General features: G+C 43.9%; 1 protein-coding gene and 1 long non-coding RNA gene across 4 annotated transcripts in view; one reads left to right on the top strand and one right to left on the bottom strand.

Moving 5' to 3' along the window:
* Positions 1 to 11,914, bottom strand: part of LOC140063954 (kinesin-like protein KIF18B) — a 37,440-nt gene extending 25,526 nt beyond the window's left edge. The window contains exons 1-4 of one of the 2 annotated variants that reach the window (XM_072110275.1): positions 11,746 to 11,914; positions 10,012 to 10,358; positions 2,421 to 2,578; positions 1,855 to 1,959 (exon numbers count right to left, since the gene is read on the bottom strand). In XM_072110275.1, the coding sequence (XP_071966376.1) occupies positions 1,855 to 1,959; positions 2,421 to 2,578; positions 10,012 to 10,324 (576 nt within the window). In that variant the 5' untranslated portion in view covers positions 10,325 to 10,358; positions 11,746 to 11,914. The other variant, XM_072110276.1, reaches the window with a different exon arrangement.
* A 1,709-nt stretch (positions 11,915 to 13,623) lies between these two features.
* Positions 13,624 to 17,278, top strand: LOC140065803 (uncharacterized). 2 transcript variants are annotated; one of them, XR_011848056.1, is made up of 3 exons: positions 13,624 to 13,837; positions 15,573 to 15,794; positions 16,692 to 17,278. It is a non-coding gene; the product is annotated as an uncharacterized lncRNA (long non-coding RNA). The 2 variants fall into 2 exon arrangements; XR_011848057.1 differs by having other exon boundaries at positions 15,555 to 15,794.
* The last annotated feature ends 5,966 nt before the right edge of the window (positions 17,279 to 23,244 follow it).

Raw genomic sequence — 23,244 nt, 5'->3', positions numbered from 1 at the left:
TTCCACCATACAACACATAAATATAGTAATAGCATATGACGTACACCATTTTATGTCATACAAACTAAGGCCTCATGTATGCAAATGTGGTTTTCGAGGCTTGCTCACGTCCCCATGTATTTCTAAGGGATCCTACACAAAGCTGAGGTTTCCTTAGCCCCGTGTCTGAGCCTAGAGCCCCTGAGAAAAACTCAGAGCACGTCCTATTTTTGGCTGTGTTTGCAGCTCTGCGGTCCTAAAGTCTATGGGTTTTTGAAAAATTCAGATGACATGTGGGGCATCATCCATATTTCAGGTGGTTACTAGATAACACAATCATCTGACATTTCAGTGCGTTGGGACAAGCTACTGACCTTTGCCAGTCCCCTTTTTTTTTTGAGGCCATAGGAAATATAACTTCATATGCAGAAGGCCTAAGAGACTTGCAGTGCAGACTGACTGCAAAGCCACACACAACTTACAAAGAAAAAAAATCCAGCAGTCTTCGAACTTGTGTAACTTTCATGTTTAACATATATAAGGTCAAAGTTGTTTGCAGCACTATCCCTCTAACAAAAAATAAAGGGCATATGTCTAGCCTTGCACTCTGGTTGAAAAGTTGCCTGTGACAAAAAGACTCAGAAGTCATTTAGTTTGGAACCATTATGTATTGTTATCAGTTGTAAAGCATCAAAAGTGAAAATCCTTAACTGTAAAGTCATGATTGTGATCTTAATACTGGGCAACACATGTTACACATTGTCCTTCACCTAAAGAGGCTGTTAAATAATCAGTAAATAATCGTATTGATCATATATGATATAGCATCTATTCTTTGAACTTTTCCTGTTATACCTCCAACTAATTTATAAAATTGTGTACAGGCAGTCCCCGGGTTACATACAAGATAGGGTCTGTAGGTTTGTTCTTAAGTTGAATTTGTATGCAAGTCGGAACTGTATACTTTATAATTGTAAACCCAGCCAAAATTTTTTGGGTCTCTGTCACAATTTTAAAAATGCTGGGTTGTCATAAGAACCAGGATTAACACTAGAGCTTCATTGCAGACATCATTTATAACAGTTATAGCTGTTTATTGTAGCCTAGGATTAAAGTACAGTAAATTACCAGAAGTCCGTTTGTAACTAGGGGTCGTCTGTAAGTCGGGTGTTCTTAAGTAGGGGACCGCCTGTTGATGTTGCCAACACTGAACCAGAAATATTACAAGGCAAATACAAGTATTTCACTAAAGCAGATATGGCAGAAGCGATGGCTGCTACTCTTTAAGCACTGCTATTACTTGGTGTTTTTTTTTTGTTTTTTTTTTTAAAGGTAACCTGTTAAAGCAATTTGGTACAATAAACAAACTACAGGTCATTATGGACCAGACCTGTTGCTTAATGTTCCAATTTGCCCATGATCCATGGCTGATACAGTAAACCTTTATAGTTACCGTGAGATGACACTGATAAGGTGCATAGGACTCATCTCCAGTGCTCTCGGTGACTACATGGAGCTTTAATGAATCATGTGTAGTATACCTGGCTTCATATCGCATGTGTCATACCCAACAGGGGTGTAAGCTCTACTGTAGACCTCCATAAGTCCTGAGAGCTCCAGGCCAAAGTAATTATGAACTTTTCCATTTTTATTGTGGTCACAGACAGAAAGGCAACACTAACCCAATGGTCCAGAAGGTGGTTTGGAGTTTCAAAATTCCCCGACAGGTCTCCTTTAAGGATATATTTACTGATCAGAAGCAGAACATCAACTAGTTATTGAAACAAGACCACATGCCCACCCCCAGTATTGTTTCCACTGAATTTCATAAACAGGTTGGGCTTGTGGATTGGAGATGAAAGCATGAACACTTACCTGATGAAAGGATAGACCCTGAACCACAACTCCTTTCTGGGGATCTTCTCTGATTGCTAAAAAGCCTTTGGGTTCTAGCAGATCCTGGATCTGTTCATTGTATACCTGAGAAAAAAAATCTCTTTAGGATAACATTTAGCTTAACAATTAAAAGAAAGAATAATTGAAATTAAAAAAAAGATGGACTAACACCAAGAATAGTTGTAACAGAAGAATGACCGAATGAAGGGCATGGCAGGATAATAATTGAAGGGAATTTATCAGCAATATTTTATATGAAATTTAAATCAATTAAAAATATTTTATTTCCTCTTTTTATTCACTAAAAGGGAAACTATACAGGTTGTTTGGGTCAGTAAAATGCCCATGGTTCTGTCTGCTGGCACCCCACAATGATCATATGAACAGGGGAACAAGGAAGCATAGCCGCTCCACTTATCAAAGTCATTGTTACATAGCAGTGCTGCACTTGCCATCTCAGCCAGTGCTGTAGAAGAGAGCCACTTCATATAAAAACATACATAAAATTTATGGGGTCATTTACAACAGTAATGAACAGTCCATACCTCCAGGTAGGAGATGAGCACCTCACACGATTTTTCCTCCTTGATTGCTTCTATTCGCCGATATAGCTCAACCATAGTGAGGTACATGACTCCAGGGTCTGCTTCACTTCCCAACATGGTATGCGTTTTCCCTGCTCCAGTAGCTCCATAAGCAAAAACTAGATATGGTAATTTAGAAAGAAACATGGTTTTATAATATAAATAATAATATAAGGTAACTCTTTTACAGGAATCACAACAAGAAATGCATTAATTACCTATCCACTCAAAATGTAACTAAACTTGGCTGTACTGTACTCAAGAGAAATGTTGGTCTTACTTGAGCACCATCTAATATATAAGGAAGTCCTACCAACTCATGGCCGATGTCGGGGTGCAGAGGTCGCACTAACATTTTTCCAGAAGGATAATATTACTCCTCTTTGAGGACTATATTTAGCCGAGGAGGAGTGTGAAATTTTCAGTAATACAAATATCTACCTTAAAGGAAACCTACCACTTACAAGTGGTAGGTTTAGACACATATACATGGCACCAGCTCAGGGTGAGCTGGTGCCAGAGCATATTTTTGTTAGGGGAACAAAGCCCCTATCGCCGTTTTATAAGTTATATTAACTTATAACTCGGCGCACCGCACTTGGGCACGGCGCACCATGCGCGTGCCCGTGCGTGCGCCGGATTCCAACGTGCTGGAGAGCCGGTGACGTCACTGAGCTCTCCGGCACACGCGCCCCTGCGCAACTTAGCACGGGGAAACAGGCCGTGCTAAGTTGTGCAGGCGCGCGTGTGCCGGAGAGATAACTTATAAAACGGCGATAGGGGCTTTGTTCCCCTAACAAAAATATGCTCTGGCACCAGCTCACCCTGAGCTGGTGCCATGTATATGTGTCTAAACCTACCACTTGTAAGTGGTAGGTTTCCTTTAAATCTGTATATTATGTTAAAAGACATTTATATTTAAACAAGAAAATCATCTCAGTCAGTATCTTAGCAAATTGTGGCAGTAAAAGTAACATTACATTATGCAGTAAAGAAGGGGCACCCCCAAGCCAAACTGTGGCCACCACCCTTCCCCAGGGCCAGACTGACTCACACCGCCAAACAGCCCCCCGCCCCCCAGACCAGTCTGTGGGAGATGCCCCCTTCAGATGGATTCTATGTTAAAAAAGCTTTTAAAAAAATGTTTTTGTGAGTGTGATTAACGCTTTCATTTTTTTAAATTTAATTTGTGCGTTCGGAATTTTTATGTGTGTTTAGGGACTGTTGTATTATACAGATCACATATAACAGTGATCTTACAGAAACATCCCATAGTAACAGTGATCTGTATACAGACATGCAGGGGAGGGAGGGGGGTTGCACATTGCATCTTCTCTGCATGCATCTAAACCCTCTTGGGGAATCCCAGTGATTTTATATCAGTGATGTCTCGGGATCCCTCTCAGTATGAACGTGGTGTTCGGGCGCTCCTGTGACAGGAGATTGATTATATCAGGCCTATCACAGTAAAGGATCAAGCTGTCCGTGTGACAGCCTGGATCCTTCCGATGGCTCTGTGCGAAGTGACCAGCGTTCAGCAGTGCTGGCAGCCATGGCACACAGAATTGGAGTACACTGCCTGTGTGTAGGGGCTGGGAGAACTTACCGAGGAGCTGCACCCCCTGACCTGGAGACAGATCTGTGTACACAGGGGGTAATATATGGTAGATGGACAGCCAATAACAAAGCCCCTTACAGCATGGTTAATATGTGCAGTGTGAGGGGAGCTTTGTTATTAGTCTAGTGGACTCTGCATGTCCTGCTGAGCAGGTGCGCACTGCTACTGCTATTTCCCTCCATTGTAGGATTGCAGTAAGCGCCGGACCGTGCTGCCTGTGGGCTACAGGAAATAATTGCCAAGCTTTCTTTTACACTTCTTTGATAGTCTGACCATAGGTCTACAAAAGTAGATCGGCCAGTTCAACTGCAGTTCAATTAATCAAGTATTGATCCAGTAAATAGAGAAATCACATGGAGTGAGTTTGTGGGACCTACCGTATATACTGGAGTATAAGCCAACCCGAGGTACACAATTTTAACACAAAAAAACCTGGAAAAATCTACTGCCTCCAGTATAGGCCGAGGGTAGGGAATGCATTGGTCCTAGTCTGCCCGCAGTATACAGCCTGCCAGCCCCTGTCCCCCGCAGTATACAGCCTGCCAGCCCCTGTCCCCCGCAGTATACAGCCTGCTAGCCCCTTCGAGAGGGAGCCGGAACGATCATCGTTGGACAGAAGAGGACCTCCAGGGGTGGCATTGGAAGGAGAGTAACTTTTTTTTTTTTTTTTTTAAATATATATATATATATATATATATATAGACTTGAGTATAAGCCAAGTTAGGGTTTTTTAGAACATATTTTGTGCTGAAAAACTCAGCTTAAACTCGAGTATATACGGTATTTGTATTTATAACCAAGGAAAAAATTATCAAATTGATAACACAACGTGGGGCAAATAATTTTTAGTGAATAGGTCCAACCACCTGCTAACAGACATCCAAATAATTGAGACACTGTACAAATTTCCTTTATTGGGATTCTATACCCGGAATCAATAGCTTTCACTCTAAGAACAATTGATGCAGGTGAAATAATAACTGGATCCAATAACATGGAATCCCATTGTTCTTTAAATAAACTTACTTATGACATTTAATATTTGACACGCTACAAGCAATTGGGGTCCAATTTCAGATACTTGTGACTTTGTCTACGTTATATCACAAAGCATCTTGTATGCAGCAGACGCCACTATGTACCAACAGACACAACGCAATGAATAACAGGCGGCAGGGATTATTTACCGAAGTGTTAATGAAGCGTAGCCGAGAACAAGCAGACATATTCTTTACATACAGCGATTAGAAGACACCCATTGTTGAGGATTATTGCTCATCTGAATTCTATCCCAGTTCCTACATGCGGAATCGCTTCATCTACGGATGTTAACCAAGAGTCACAATATAAAGCGCAAGAAAACAAATATATCAAGTCACAGAGATGAAGGGCCAGAAGTGGCAAAATGGATGGTTGTAGGTGACAACTGGGTGAGGATACGGTACAGGCTTCAACAAGACATCACGTCGTTCTAAAACTTTTGTCCGAATACATTGTTTGTTTTTTTTTTTTTTTTTTATATATCCGCCAAATATAATACACTGTAAGGCAAACTTATTTACCCCAGCCAGCAAACCCACAGGCTACGTGTAGATAGCCCAAGGCTCCTATTATCTGGTTTGATTCAGGCGACAACTGAATGCTGCAGCCAGTCATGGCCAAGGGGTGGCAGCTGTATACAACGTGGCCTGTATGTGGCACATCATTGCTAAGCAAATATTTGGCTGCACACAGCACAAGACACGGCTGTGCAAGAGAGCTCTAGATTTCTGGGTAACACAAAGTTATTTTTATGGTCTACATTTCTGATGGATATAAATCCAAATATTCTTAAAAGGTGTTATCAAGGTCTTTGAAATGACTTATCCCACATTGAAGATTGGATCAAAGAGGGTCCGGCTCTCTGTCTTTCTAGATACACATTGTGTTTCTAGTAAGGATACTTCAGCAACATATCTGTACAATGGAGTATGTATCCCATTATCTGCTCAAACACTTCCTCCACCCCCCACCTGAAAGCAGGAAGAGGAATAAACAGCAGCAGAAGCCAACGATTGGGTTAGGGGAAGTTACATCATTGGGGAAACACCCAGTGTACACTCAGCAGAGGCCGAGGATGGAGGCCACCAGTTACATTTGTTCTCCACTGAGAACATGTACTGCCCTGTCATGCAGGAAGATATAATAATAATTCCTTTATTTATATAGCGCACACAGATTCTGCAGCGCTGCACATAGTTTTCCAGCTCAGTCATATATTGCAGTCTGGTGGATTTTTTTCATCCAGTATTTCCTGCATGCAACATTATACTGAGCACACATACACATAAAAGATGCCCCCACTTGTATAGTCCATAGACACATTGAACATGTGCATTGGGAGCTTACCTGGCATACGACCTAAACGTGTTGAAAAGACACGATGTGAACCAGCATTAGTAGCATACTGTGTTCTGCTCATTGTTTACATTGGTCCATACCAGAGGTCGCACTAACATTTTTCTGGAAGGGTAATAATACTCCTTTTAGCATTTTTGAGGAGTATTTTTAGCCGATGAGGAGTATGAAATTTTTAGGAATACAAATATATAACTCCTAGTTGTGTATAAATTTATCTATTAATGTCTACTAACGATCTAATAAACGTCTATTAATACAAGAAAATCATTAAAGCCTGAAACACGGCACACAGCCCCTGTCACACTCGCCACACACGGCGCCTGGCACACACACGCCACACGGCACACAGCATCTGGGACACTTGCCACACACACACTATACACAGCATACACACACTACACACAGCGCACACACACACAGCACCTGGCTCACTCACTACACACAGTACACAGAGTGCAGTGAGTACAGTGTGGGTTTGCACTCACCTTGCCCTGCTCTCCGGTCCTGCCAGAATCAAGTAATCGCTGATACACAGGCCTGCAGGGAGAGCTGGAGCAGCAGCCCCGAACCCACATGTCTCCCCCGGGGCCTGCGCTCTCGTTGGGGGTCTCTCCAACGCGCCGCTGACACGGATCACGGCGTCACATGTCCAGCGGAGCGGCCCTGCGACCGCACCACTGATATTTCCCTCCTTTGCGGCGCGCGCTGAACACCTCAGCCTGCGCGCTACAGGAAATAATTGCCATGCGTACTTTGACACATGGCAATTATTTTGGGGGGTAATGGCGCCTCATCATGCGTCTATGACGCTTGGTGAGGCGTTAATGCGACCTCTGGTCCATACTGCATAACACTTTGAAGTGGGTTGTGCAGTTTTGTCTCAATCAATGGCCTCGGCAGACTATAAAACTTCCAGCCCCCGATTCCTGGAAAAACCATTTAACTAATGGGACAAACAAACTTGAGGAATTACACAAGGTTTATCTGTGTCATGTATCCACTAAGAAACACTGGTCTAAATCAAAGCAGTATACTTGAAACTATATGATCATTATTCAAAATATTTGCAAAGAGGCATTTTTTTTAGGCTCTATTCTCAGCCCGAACACTAAAAACTTCTGCCTCCAGAGCCATATTAATCCCAAACTTGCTAATATTTTTTCAGTCCATAATCCTTTAATCAGTCAGTACAATGGTTTCTAATAACCGTTACTACTGGAAATAGTAGATGAATAAGGGTATGTGTCAGCCAACACAGATTTCTCCTTCTCCTGAAGCACAAAAATTTGTGAAATATATATACATACACACACTCACCGGCCACTTTATTAGGTACACCATGCTAGTAACGGGTTGGACCCCCTTTTGCCTTCAGAACTGCCTCAATTCTTCGGGGCATAGATTCAACAAGGTGTTGGAAGAATTCCTCAGAGATTTTGGTCCATATTGCCATGATGGCATCACACAGTTGCCGCAGATTTGTCGGCTGCACATCCATGATGCGAATCTCCCGTTCCACCACATCCCAAAGATGCTCTATTGGATTGAGATCTGGTGACTGTGGAGGCCATTTGAGTACAGTGAACTCATTGTCATGTTCAAGAAACCAGTCTGAGATGATTCTAGCTTTATGACATGGCGCATTATCCTGCTGAAAGTAGCCATCAGATGTTGGGTACATTGTGGTCATAAAGGGATGGACATGGTCAGCAACAATACTCAGGTAGGCTGTGGCGTTGCAACGATGCTCAATTGGTACCAAGGGGACCAAAGAGTGCCAAGAAAATATTCCCCACACCATGACACCACCACCACCAGCCTGAACCGTTGATACAAGGCAGGATGGATCCATGATTTCATGTTGTTGACGCCAAATTCTGACCCTACCATCCGAATATCGCAGCAGAAATCGAGATTTATCAGACCAGGCAACGTTTTTCCAATCTTCTACTGTCCAATTTCGATGAGCTTGTGCAAATTGTAGCCTCAGTTTCCTGTTCTTAGCTGAAAGGAGTGGCACCCGGTGTGGTCTTCTGCTGCTGTAGCCCATCTGCCTCAAAGTTCGACGTACTGTGCGTTCAGAGATGCTCTTCTGCCTACCTTGGTTGTAACGGGTGGCAATTTGAGTCACTGTTGTCTTTCTATCAGCTCGAACCAGTCTGCCCATTCTCCTCTGACCTCTGGCATCAACAAGGCATTTCTGCCCACAGAACTGCCGCTCACTGGATGTTTTTTCTTTTTCGGACCATTCTCTGTAAACCCTAGAGATGGTTGTGCGTGAAGATCCCAGTAGATCAGCAGTTTCTGAAATACTCAGACCAGCCCTTCTGGCACCAACAACCATGCCACGTGCAAAGGCACTCAAATCACCTTTCTTCCCCATACTGATGCTTGGTTTGAACTGCAGGAGATTGTCTTGACCATGTCTACATGCCTAAATGCACTGAGTTGCCACCATGTGATTGGCTGATTAAAAATTAAGTGTTAACGAGCAGTTGGACAGGTGTACCTAATAAAGTGGCGAGTGCGAGTGTGTGCAATATATATATATATATATATATATATATATATAATGATTACCCCTTTATTGGAGTTACCGTATATACTCGAATATAAGCCGAGACCCCTAATTTTACCACCAAAAACTGGGAAAAACTATTGACTTGAGCATACAGCACCAAAAAAAAAAAATAAAGTTATATACTTACCCTCCGATGTCGGCTCGTCTTCTTTCTTCCGCGCAGCTGGCGGCATGGACTCGGCCATGTTTTCTTCCAGCAGGCACATACTATGACGCGGCCGCTGCTGACGTCATAGCAAGCGCCTGCCGGCCGGAAGGAAGCATGCCGCGTCCATCCCAGCAGTTAAAGAAGACAGAAGAAAGAAGAGGAACCGCGTGGAAGAAAGAAGACGAGCCGAGCCGACATCGGGGAGCCGTGTGGAGCATCGGGACGTCGGAGGTTGAGTATATAAGTTTTTTTTTTTGTTTTTTTTTTTATATATAGACTCGTGTATAAGCAGTTTCGAACTCTCAAGAGTTCTTAGTCATAGTTAAGATTCTAGTAAGTATGAACATTCATTATAAAGACATATCAAACGGAAGTAAGAAGGTTGCGAGCAGGTAATTAGTCACGTCATGACGTGACTAATTACCTGCTCGCAACCTTCTTACTTCCGTTTGATATGTCTTTATAATGAATGTTCATACTTACTAGAATCTTAACTATGACTAAGAACTCTTGAGAGTTCGAAATGCTTCAGATGTCTGTATAATGGTACCTTTTTTTAAGCCTTTTTATACCACGATGAAATAAATAGAAGTTTTATAGCACTTATTTCAAGCCTGGCTGCTGGATCAATCCTACTGTGTAGGAATGCTAAGGCGAGATCCAGGTTGGCTGACATGCCCTTGCTGATCTACTATTGTATTTCCAAAAGTAATGAGTGGCAAAGAATAGCCATCTTCTATACTGTAAAAAAATTCTATTTTTATTAAAAGAAAACGTCAAAGCATTTGGATGTCTGATTCTTTACCTGAACAGTTGTACCCATTTAAGACTCCATCAAGGATCTGCTTAGTCGTATGCTCAAACACATCTTGCTGGCTGCTTTGTTCACCAAAGACATGGTCAAATATGAATTTCATATCCTTCCCTTTTCGCTTTGTTCCTTCATGAGCTCGAAGGTTGGAGAAGACGCCTGGGGTATCAGGTTCATCAGGGTCAAATATCAGAATGTTGTGATCTACTACTTGCACCACAGAGTACTGGTTTCCATCTTGTTCTCTTGAGTTATGGGGACGGACACGGACTACCACAGACACATTACCATCCTCAGTGGCAGCCATATTCAAGTGATATGACAAGTGGTGTCAGGAAGTTCTGTAGGGAGAAAAATACATGTTAGTGGAGTGTGTGGGCCATAATTTGTAGGCCCCCCCCCCCCCAAAAAAAAAAAAACACCTTACATTGATGGTAGAACCTATCAAAGAAATAAAGGGAAGCAAATGAACTTCTACAGGATAGGTGCTACATGTCTGATGCAAAGGTTCTGCTATTTTTATTTTGGTACAGTAAAAATACTCCTCTCTGTGAAGGGTATTTTTTAGCAGACTAGAAGTAGAAGATTTGTAGTGATATGACTGATATATTCAGTACATACGGTAGCTAGTATACGGCTGCCATAGGAGCATATTGTGCACAGCTAGCACCCGTGTGTCACTGTACCAAGCCATCGGTGGGAAAAAGATACAATGTGCTCTCTTTCGCCATTCGAACAGCCTGGCGGCATGCCTCCCTGTGTAGATGGACGCTTACCCCTCAACCTGAACGCATGCTATGCCTGGGCCCCGACCTAGCACATATTTGTGAGCAAGTAGCCTTACAAAGGAGTGAAAAGACATCACTGGGGGCTCTGGACACATCCCCCAGGTCCCCTAAGGCTAATTAGCAAAATAGGGCCAAATGCCTGCTACCTATATACCCTAGTCCACCATACAACAAAAAATAAGCACAGTGGGAGAGATTTATCGTTGGTCCTATGTAGCTTCTTGGCGTATAATTGTGCAACACCGCATTTATCAACTGAGAATTTTCAAAAGAACGCAAATTTAATCGCAAAACTACACCACATAGGAGGTGGTTATGTGGGTCCATTGCTACTACAGGGGGAAGTTTTTGCTCAATTTTATGTTTGAGGTATCTGAGAATTGGAGCAGATGGCAAAAAGGCAGAAATGGAGCAGATGTTAAACATACGTGCGACTGGTGCAGTCTATCAGCATAGAGCACACACATCAGAAGACATTTAACACTGCACAATACACCGGACTATAAATCCGACTGGTGGAAACCTGCCAGTCTAACACATAAACAATTGTGCAAAATCCTGCCTAATGATAAATCTCCCCCAGTATGTCTGACCAGGAAAAAGCCCTCTGCTAGCAATGTGTGTTACATTACATATATGTGATTAGCAAAGTGCAAAATAAACCAACATAGTTTTGCCAAAACAGATAGAACCATAACCAAAATGAAGAATGAGATCCAAAAACTTGGGTGAAGGAAAGCATGCAGGCGACATGGCCCTGGTCTATAGTGAATGTTACTATCTCTAAGGACCACATTACAGGGGTTTGGGGCAGAGCTTGTCCCTACATTTCCATTGATTAGTAGAGAGATGCCACCATGGCACCGGCATGCCCGGGCACAGGTGGTTCTGGAGGATGCAGTCGCTTACTGCCCACAAGCCGCATCACGTGATCACTCACCGTGATAAAAACACAGCTGAAGTTAACGTCTACGATTCCCATAAATCTTCAATATAATTGTTGTGATTATTTCCGAAAAGAAGCCGCCGGCCCCGCCCCCATCGCTCCACACTTCCGTCACACTAAGTTCAAATCAAGCGGGCTCCTCCGGACGCGTATGCTGATTGGATAATGATTCCAGTGCGCTGATTGGTTCTGGAACGTACGTCATTAAGCGTTGCGTGTCGGGTAATGTAGTCCAGAGTGAGTCCGTGGTCGTCCTCTGAATTGCACTCATGGTTCATCTGTTTGTTGCATTTGAAGGAGATTAGACACTGACTAGCAGGGCTGACATGGACGTGTTTTATGATCAATCAAATGTGCAGATTCTGGTTTTGTGGTCAGAACCTACATTAAAAAAAGGACATTGCTTCTCAAATCATCCTGCTGTTGTACGTAATGGACAGTGGTGACAATTATTAACATAGGATAACAAAGCATGCCAACCCAAGACTGAAACATAGCATTTCTTTTATATTTGCTAAATGCTTTAAAAACAATCCTTGTATAGGAAAATAATGCACACTACATATAGTTCTGCTCATAAACGTATTCAAGGACATCTACCACAAGATTACCAGTGGTAGACTGTCTTGGTAAGGCTGCTCATTACAACTAGGGGATAATGGGACCTTTCACTAAATCCTGTTCCTCCGGTGTTGCAGAAAAAAAGTTTTATGTAAATTAGACAGAGGCTCTCAGGCACACATCACCTTAGCGCAGGGGTAGGGAACCTATGGCTCGGGAGCCAGATGTGGCTCTTTTGTTGGCTGCATCTGGCTCTCAGACTGATCTTTAATAAACAGTGATGGCTGCTGTGTGTCTCTTAGACTGATCACAGGCAGCTGTTACCGCTGCCTACGTCCTTTGTACGACCCATCGCAGCCATTGTCTAAACCTGGGTCAAAGAAAAGTGTGTGGGAGCGATGAGGAGCTGCCTGCAGGGAGCGCTAGTAAGTGAATTTTTTTTTTTTTTGCTGTGACTACCTATCTACTAGGGGGCTTGTGCTGTGGCTACCTATCTACTAGGAGTATGTGCTGGGTGTCAGGATTTCGAGTAATGAACCCCCTGGACCACCGTGGACAATGATGTAAGCAGACACATGGGACTGGGATCTAAGTGGCACCCGGTCTTCACCAGAGCCCGCCACAAAGCAGGATGGTCTTGCTGCAGCATGGTACCACCAGGTCGTTCCACAGGCACGACTTGTCACGGTGGCAGTCTTGTGGTCAGGAACAGGATCACTAGGCAGGTCAGGAACAGGCAAATGGTCAAGGACGGTGGTAATGATGCGAGGTGGGGAACGGAGCAAGAGGTCAGGGCTGGCACGGACAGAGCAGAATCAGGAACAGGTCTGGGGTCACAACAGGAGGTCAACAATTGGAAAGAAACACTGCGCAAAGCTGCCTCATAGGTATGAAGCACTAAGATCCGACGGGGAATGCTGGGAGCCGCCAGTCTTTATAGGAACACGGGAAGTGGGTAGCGCCAATCAGCGGCGTGCTGCCCTTAAAATCTGCCGTCGCGCGCGCTGGCCAGGTGGGATGGGAGCAGGAAAGTGGAGAGGTAAGTGAGCTCAGAAAGGGGCACCACCACGGACAGGGGCACGGGTGTGCCTGCGATCCGAGGCGTAGATCGCAGAGGCACCCGTGAAACAGGGACTACCTATCTACTTGAGTGCATGTGCATATTGTACGGCTCTTAAGGTATAAAATTTTAAAATATGTGGCGTTCACGGCTCTCTCAGCCAAAAAGGTTCCTGACCCCTGCCTTAGCGCCTCATGACCCCTGCTTATTCGTATTCACTTTTCCGTTCCACCCTTGTCTTTGCAGACAGCCGGTGACGTCCATGCGCAACCACAGCCTACTATTGCGGCTGCTCAAAGAATGGTGTTCTTGCGCATGCACAAGATTTGCAGACTGCAGACAGCTGGTGACATCAGTCAACTAAGATAAGACAGGAATGGAGAAGTACATAAGAATAGGCGGGCCACGTGCATAATCAAAAAAGACGAAGCAGCGGGAGCCAAGAAGTTCCATCATCCCAGAGTGGTAAGGAGCTCATTATGACAGTCTACCTGGTGGTAGATGTCCTATAAATATAATAATAATCTTTATTTATATAGCACCATCTAATTACATGTTTTTCTTGCATTACATTAATCCTTGCATTTCGTTAATCCCCATTTATGGGGTATTCTCACGAAGAGAAGTTTCTTGAATGTACAAGATAACACATTCTATAATTCAATGTTTTTAAACACATGCGTTTTTTTTCAAACTGAAAATGCACTATTAAAAACGGCAAAGCCCAAAAACGGGCTAAAAACGCCATGTGTGTCACCACCCTTAGGCTGGTGCCACACGTAATGCTTTGTCTGCATTTGCAAGTGCAGACAAAGCCGCACCCACCGGGGTGGCCCGCGGCTCGATCGCATTGGTGTTTCTATGGAAACGCCTGCAATCGGGAACGAACCGCCAGTGTTTCACATTAAATTAACACAAAACATCGGCGTCTCGTTCCTGATCGCAGGCGTCTCCATATAAACGCCAATGCAATCGGGTTGCGGCTCACCCTGGTGGGTGTGGCTTTGTTTGCGTTTGCAAACGCAGACAAAGCGATGCGTGTCGCACCAGCCTTAAGGTGATGCCACACATGACGTTTTGAATGCGTTTTTGGGCTGTTTTTGAGCAGTCCGTCAAAAAAAAGCATGCGTTGAAAATGCATGCGTTTTTGACCAGTTTCAATTAAGATAATTGGTCAAACCTGTCAAAAACGCATGTGTTTTCAAAAAACGCACACGTTTTTCAAAAATGCACGCATTTTTTAACGCATGCATTTTTTTTTTACGGACTGCTTAAAAACGGACCAAAAACTGGTTCAAAAGGCCAGTTTTTTAGGCTGTTTTTAGTTAGTGCGTTTTCAGATCGTAAAAAATGCATCAAATTTTTTTTAAAAAGCATGCTTTTTTTAAAAACGTTTGCGTTTTTGTCCAGTTTTCCGAATTTGTGCAATTATAAACAAACAAAAACATGCGTTTTCAAAAAGCTGATGCGTTTTTTACAATCTAAAAACGGCCCAAAAACGGCCTAATAACGCCATGTTTGACATCACCCTTAGGGTCGGGAAGCCATCTTGGATTTCTGTGTGGAGCTGAGTTTTTCCTCTCGCTCTCTGCTCCCTGCACTCTAGCCCGCTCCCATGCAGTCCAGGCCAGAGCTCAATCACTGATATACATGGATACACAGACACTGAGTTCCTGCAGGCAGAAGCATGAGGGGACCTACAAGCTACAGACGCATAAGTACTTTAACTGTGGAGGAAGACACAGAAGATGTAGTGTGTTGTGGAATAGCATGTATCTCATCTCTGATCTGTCTCATTTCTCTTTCTACTAGTACAATGTTCAGAAGCTGTACCCTGATAATCTAACCACACTGTCTGCTCACAGAACTAGGTGGATCATGAGGTATCTGCTTAGAGAGTCCCTGCCCGGGCTTGTGGTGAATATGGGCAGAACGCCGCCAGTTCAGACTGGTAGACTAGATATAGACTGGCAGAGTTTTTTGCAATATGCTCCACCGATTTTTCGGCTAAGACTCTGTTGGCCCCCCCCTTCCCACCAAAAACTGTCGGTGAGGGGTAGACTCATGTTCCTTCATAAAACTGTCGGAGAAGGCATAGTGAATCTCCCCCAATGTTTTCGATTTGTGTTTGGTGGTATATATTGGAAGAGATAGAAGAATAATAATTATTTTATTTATGTAGCACGAATTTATTCTGCAGTGCTACACAGAACTTGTCAAATCATTCGATGTCCCCATGGGGGCTTACAATCTAATCAACCTACCAGTATATTTTTGGAATGTGGGAGGAACTGAAGGACCCGGAAAAAAACCACGCAAACACGGAGAGAACATACAACTCTTTGTATATGTTGACTTGGATGGGACGTGAACCCAGGACCCCAGCGCTGCAAGACTGTGCTAACCACCGAGCCACCAGAAGGTAATAATGCAGAACAAATTAAGATTAGGCTGCTACAGAAAAATCCCTGGCTGCTGCTACCATCACGGGCCCCCCCTTTCTGATCTGGGCCTTCACTACACGCACACCAGGAGTGCCCCATTATGTTGCGGCCTCCTCTTTTTGCATACCTTCACTGGCCCTGACTGGGAGTGGAAAACGCCTGTTAACTTGGATCAACCTACCCGTTATACGACTAGCACTAGGCCACTCAGGTTTGAGAGGGATCCAGCTGCCCCCACAATAAGGGCAAAGACATTGGGGGACATTTACTTACAGTGTCGGTGTCTGCATTGGCTTTGTTACCGACCTGCTCTCGGTAAGATGACACACATTTAATATTGTGGAGCTGTGCAGAGACATTTCTGGCGCCGAGACTATTTTCTGTCCCTGGGACAAAATCTGTCCCGAGCACCAGAAATGTGTCCAACAGTCCCTGCTAGACCAGTTTTCTTTTGGTCTACTTTCCGTCAGTTTACACCGCCCAAAAAGGGCTGCGACACATAGTAATTGTGTCTGAGTCTCCACTCCGCCAAAGCCACGCCCCTTTTCGGAGAACAGTCGGAGCAGACGGAAAAAGGCATTTTTTCTGTTCCCGACAGCTAATAAATAGGTCGGAGAGCAGAACATGTGGTGAGAGCGCCACAAAACTGTCGGAAACGCCATAGTAAATGTCCCCCATTGTTCATTTGCATCAAGCCTTAGACTCTCTAGTGCACACACATCTGTTTTTTTGGCTTAATTTATGGCAGAAAAATGCACCATCATCGCAACACTCCTACACAAATTATAAGAGTATGTAATGAATATGCCCGACTATGTGTACTAACAGTGTTTTTTTTTTTTTTATACTGTAAACATGACTACGACTACTTGAAGACTCGGAATACACTAGTTAAGTCACAACAAGAGGGAATGTCAAGAGCAAAATCAGTAAGCAAAGGGTCAACGTCAAAAACTAGCCGAGATCACAACAATACAGAACACAGGGCAAATCAAACCTAATGCAAAAAAAAGCAAGCAATGAAGGGATTTCAAACACTGGCACAGGTGACTAGTGAAGCTGCAATTTATGCAGCCAGAACCCCACCTCCAGAACCTGTTTGGAGCTGGACAACTTCTGGGAATTAACCCCTCATGGTGCAGAACAACAAAACACAATCGCAGACACCATGCAGAGCTACCACAACTCCCAACAGTCCAGAACACAACCCCTAAACAGCGCACGGTCTTAGCAGCCATTGCCCGCAGCGCGCGCCAGAGACCGCTGGTAGCAGATGAGAGGTGGAGTCTGCGTGGAGACGCACAGGAGGTCGGAAAACGCCACTAGCACCACCAGAAGCATTGGAGGAAGGACCAGAAGTCCCAGTGTTCTCCCATGCGAACTTAACACTTATATTCATAAAATATTATTTTCCCCTAGTTTCTCTTTTTGATTGAATAGAAATGTTATGAAACAGATAATACTGAAATTGTTATACTATCTAATATTATATAATGTATTTATTAGATCATTTATTTTTGAATACTGTACAATTCGTTTTTCTTTGCCAGCTTACATTTCAGTTACATTACCTTGGCGGTGGGCAAATGCGAGAATCTCTTCGCTCTCAGGATGAGGCGCCGGCCTCGGTGACGTCATTTTGTCGCGCAAGGTTCAAAGCTTGTGCATGTGTTATTGTACACGTCTCCTACATTGTAAGAAGCCGTGACTGCGCATTGCTGGGAAACAAAACACAGGGGGCACCATAGTTTGGGGAACTTTCCCTTTTCGCGCCACACTGGTTGAAAATCACTGCACTAGAGCCCCTCCGAGTTCTGGCTATTACACGTTCCCATCTGCACTCTTACCCATCCATTGTGTGCCAAAATTTCACAGCAGTACAGAGCACTTACACAATAAATATCTAAGTTAATTTTAATAATACTCATGACCATATCCCATAATAAACACAGGGCTTTATTGACCCTACCCAGCAGTTTTAATGGTGAGTACAGTCCTATTACCTTTAATCTCCCACTTGGGAGCTTGAACATGTGATCACGTGATTGCTTCCATAATACACTGCAATACTTCTGTAGTGTAATATAAATGTCAGTTTCACAGGTTTCCATAGATGGCATACCTAGGGGCCATTGTCACATTTCCAGCTGCTATGACGGTCCCATGGAAACAAGCAACAAATTGATAAGAGCCACAGCAGCATTAAAATGAGTCCTACACCTCTAGCAGGCTTTATAATTTGCTTATAGCATCTTGTAAAGAAATTCACATCTTTTTTAAAATTTTTGTTTTATCTGTATGCTTATGAGACAGTTGTGTCACGGGCTGACCCGTGCCTCTCGTCCCCCGCAGGCGCCGCGCCAGCGCGTCTCTCCTCTCCCCACTCCCGAGTCCCGGCCTCGCTCCGTGTGCACGCGGCCCCGTGCCTTAGGGCACGCATGCGGCACTTCTAGGAAATTTAAAGGGCCAGCGCTTCATTGATTGGCGCTGGTCATTTCCCAGGAGGCTATTTATATCTGCCTCTCCCATCTAACCCTGCCGGATCTTTGTGCCTCACAGCCTTAGAGAAAGCTCTGTTGCGAGTTGCGTTCCAGTGTCTCCTGCGTTCCTGTGTCTCCTGCGTTCCTGACTCCCTCCGTGTTCCTGTGTTACCTGAACTCCTCCGTGTACCAGTGTTCCTCCATGCTGCTGTCGTGTGTGCTGTGTTCCCGTATCCTTCTGCTTGGACCTCCTGTTGCTGACCCCGGATTGGACTCTGACGTTGCATCTCTGCCGCCTGCCCTGACCCTGTGCCTGGACTGTGACTTCGAGTTTGACTGCTGTTTCTGTACTTCAACCTTGGCTGCCACTGCAGACAAGTCACGCCTGAGAAACGACCTGGTGGTACCACGCCGCAGCTTGTCTAACCCGCTTTGCGGCGGGCTCTGGTGAAAACCGGGTACCACTTAGACCCCGGTCCCAGGTAGTGGCTTGAGTTATTGTCTGCAGTGGTCCAGTGGATCCACATCCCGTAAGCCTGACAAGTTGGTTCTCATCCCACCAGAGCACTTCCCTCTTCTCCAAATGTCATCCAGTGCTTCTCAAAAGTGGAATCTCCAGAGTATCTGATGGTGAGGGTAGTGGTCTAATAATGAATAACAGTTCTCCAGATTGTAAGGACACCAATTGCCTCATTAGCATATGGATTAAAATGGGAATTTCTCAGAAAAGGCATGATAAACAGGAATAATAAAGGTATGTTGAAAATCACCATGCATTCCTCTACAAAATTCTTCTAGCAGAAAATAATGCCTACTGAGGTGGTATGTCATTTTGCATGTTTATATTTTAACAATTTGGCTAGCTTGAAGAAACATCATTACAAAGCCATTATCAGGATTTTTATTTTTACAAGTGTTTTCTATTTTTGCCAATGTATAAGATTTCATACAATGTAACAGTTACATCCTGGATTGAGAAGAGTTTAAAATAGAACTAAAAAAAACCCTTAATTTAAAAAAAAAAATTACCCTTTTAGTGTGGACCCCAAAGTTGTTAAACATAGTCTCTACTGGCACAGCCATTCTTCGCAATAGTTTATTCCAAATGTTCATGCTCATATTATATTTATTAATTGACCTGAAAGCATCTCTAGCTCTGGATGCACTTCAGCTTATTACCCACATGGGAATTGATTTATTTGTTATGAACTCAATTATACTGATATTATAGAACCTCTTTAGTACTGGGATGTATTGCGTTAAATAGAACAAATGATGGCAGCATTTATTAGCCAAGTGTTTTCTATCACTTATTATGTTGTTGTTACACTAAAGCATTTGCTTCCTCTGACTTATGTTCTGCCAAGCATAAAGGAGATGATTGCCAGATTATTAGGAGGAGTTCGGCTTTGATGTGAGATTTGTTCTCGTCAATGGAGAAAGATATTGGCATGTGATGTCCAGATCTGCAAATGTTTATAATTCTAATCAATAGAAATAATGTAATGGAAACTGATGTAAGTGAGTGAATATGAGTTAGGCTTTCTGTTTATTTTGTTTGTGTCTATAACAACCCTATAGCATTCTCCCTGCTCCACCAGACTTTACAGTGGGCACAGTGCACTCATGTAGATGTTGTCCTGGCATTTGCTAAACCCAGACTCATCGATTCAGGGCCGGCGTTAGGGGGGCCGCAAACTAGGCATTTGCCCAAGGCCCCTATCATAAAGATCTATCCATCTAGTTATCTATCTCCTATAATTTGTCTATTTCCTATCTATATATCTGCCTAACAATTTATCTATCATCCATCTAACTATCATCTGTCTATCTCCTATAACATTCTCCTACAGCCTCATATTACAGATGGCCTTACCATACTACTGCTTGTAGCCTACAAAGTGTTATCATTGTGCAGGGCTAAAGGAGCCTCTTACTGACTGTGACTGTTCATAAAATAGTTTTATTTTGGGGCCCCACTTTTAGTTTTGCCCAGGACCCCACTTTGTCTAAAACCGTCCCTGCATCCATTCACTTTGTGGATGAGTTGCTTCGATTCTTAAATGGTTCAATGGCTTACAAATTGTCTTTTTACAATAGTGTCATCTTAGTACATAATCACTCTGGAATTCTGTGAGCCAATTTTCACTTTTCATGTATTCGTAAAGACAGGCTGCATGGCTTGGTGCTGGTCTCACCTACTTCAACTTCTGGAGCACCCGGGATCAGAAGGTAGGCCGAACATTCAGCCAGGAGTCGTCTCTCATCTTCCAGCAGTGCTCACTCAGGGAAGATGAGAGCAAGGAAATGCCTTCTATGCTGTCGCTGCAGATCTAGATATATTACATGACCAGAGGATGTGGGCGCACCTTCTGGTCATGACAGGCGTTGTGGGGCTCCAATGAAAAGGTACCTTGTTGCTAAAGCCTCACCACAGCCTGCTCATAAGAAGACCTCCCGCCTAACACTGATGTGCGCTGCGGTGAGACCTGGTTCTTCTGCTCATGTACACTCTTGTATGGTGACCTGTACAGAGAAGGCATTTAATTTACTGAAAGAAAAGTGTACTGCATTTTCCATTTTAGCTTCCCATCTGAGGACTACAACTCCCGAATGCTGAAAGAGCTACTGAAAGTTGAAATTCTCCAACCCACTCTCATTTTGTATAGATATGCTTTAACCACTTCAGAATGTGCGACATAATATTACAGCGTAGTGTTGGGTGTATGGAGAAGGATCACAGGCAAAGCCCTCTCCATGCACGGTGGTTGTTTGACCACCATTAACTCCCACGATTGGCGCTAAGGTGTTAACCCTTTACGTGCTGCTGACATGTGATTGTCGCTTCCCCTGACATCGTCAACATATGGTAGTATCGATCAGGCTACTGTATATACTCGAGAATAAGCCGATCTGAGTAATTTTACCACAAAAAACTGGGAAAACCTATTGACTTGAGTATAAGCCTAGGGTGGGAAATACATTAGTCACAGCCTCCAGCCAGTATAAAACTGACAATTCCCTCTCCCCAGTATATAGCTGGCCAGCCCCCTGTCCCCCAGAATATAGCCAGCCCATGCCCCCCATTATACAGCCAGCCCCCTGCCCCCCAGTGTATAGCCTGCCTGCCCCACAGTATACACCCTGCCAACTCCCCAGTATATAGCCTTCCAGCCCCATCAGTACGTAGCCTGCCAGCCCCTGCAGTATATAGCCAGCTCCTCCCCCAGTATATAGCCGGCCAGCCCCTGCCAAAGAATGCCAAGCCTTTAAAAAAATGCTCACCTTTCCAGTGCCCTCCGCAGTTCCACTTCTTGCTTCGGGTGCTGTGGTTCCTATCATAGTATCATAGTATATAAGGCTGGAAAAAGACGCAAGTCCATCAAGTCCTCTTTGGGTCCTTGTTTTTGCGCCACCGGTATGTTGGGAGGGGCGTTCCCGCATTTTGAAGTAATATTACGTCATGCTTCTGGCACCAGCTCCTGAATGGAGCCAGTACCAGAAGCAGCGGGTGCCAGCTGTATGGCTATCGTTCGCGGGCATTAACACTTTACACTCCATGATCACGCATGACCGTGGTGTGCAAAGGTCTTCTGCACGAAATTGGAACCCACCCACCCCGCCCCCGCAGCACTTACTGCTGGGCGATCCTCCACTGCCAGTGCCGGCTGTAATACACTAAGCATGCACAGTGTATTAAATAACACAGTGTAATTCATCTGTATTACACTGTGTTAGGTGAAAAAGCCTGTTGAGTGCAATGCAAGTTCTGCACCTCAAAAGCACGCGCAGAACACGCCCATGAAAAACGCAAGTGGGAAAGAGGCCTAACACTGCTGTGGTAAAAAAAATGCAAAAGGTAATGAAATGTTATCAGGCAAATCTTTTCTCCTCAGCTGTTGTAATGCATTTCAAAACGCAATGTAAATGCCATGTGCGAAAGCAGCCTCAAACCGACAAAAACAATTTAAAAAAAAAACAAATGTGATCGGTAACAAGTACCCACTGTTTTGCATATAAACAATGCAAAACTGCGGGTGCTCATTACCAATCGCATAATAATTCATTTATTTATATAGCCCAAACAGATTACGTAGCGCTGCACAGAGCTTGCCAAATTAGTCCCTGTACCCAATGGGGCTCCAGCGCGGCAATTATGCATTTTTGTGGAAATCATTACACCTCCTCCTCCATGCTTCACAGTGGGGACCAAGCATGTAGAATCCATTTGTTCATATTTTCTGCATCACGCAAAGACATGGTGGTTGGAACCAAGGATCTTATATTTGGACTCAACAGACTAAAGCACAGATTTCCACTGGTGTCCATTCCTTATGTTCTTTAGCCCAAACAAGTCTCTTCTGCTTATTGTCTGTCCTAAGCAGTGGTTTCCTAGCAGCTATTTTACCATGAAGGCTGCTGCACACAGTCTCCTCTTACCAGCTGTTATAGAGATTTGTCTGCTGCTAGAGCTCTGTGCGGCATCGACCTGGTCTCTAATCTGAGCTGCTTTTACCCTGCGATTTCTGGGGCTGGTGACTAAGATGAACTTATCCTCCGCAGCAGAGGTGACTCTTGGTCTTCCTTTCCTGGGGCAGTCCTCATGTGAGCCAGTTTCTTTGAAACGCTTAATGGTTTTTACAATTGCACTCGGGGACACTTTTTCAAAGTTTTCCCAATTTTTCAGACTGACTGACTTTCATTTCTTAAAGTCATGATGGACACTCATTTTCTTTATTTAGCTGCTTTTTTCTAACCATAATACATATTCTAACAGTCTATTCAGTAGGACTATCAACTGTGTATCCACCTGACTTATGCACCACCCAGCTGATGGTCCCAACCCAATTTATAAGACCAGAAATACCACTTATTAAACCTGACAGGGCACACCTGTGATGTGAAAACCTTTTCTGGTGACTACCTCTTGAAGCTCATCAAGAGAAGG

The sequence above is a fragment of the Engystomops pustulosus genome, chromosome 6 (assembly GCF_040894005.1).
Source record: "Engystomops pustulosus chromosome 6, aEngPut4.maternal, whole genome shotgun sequence".
Classification (NCBI taxonomy): Eukaryota; Metazoa; Chordata; class Amphibia; order Anura; family Leptodactylidae; genus Engystomops; species Engystomops pustulosus.
Note: the sequence above shows the minus strand (reverse complement) of the source record. Positions and strands in the feature narration are given on the sequence as shown.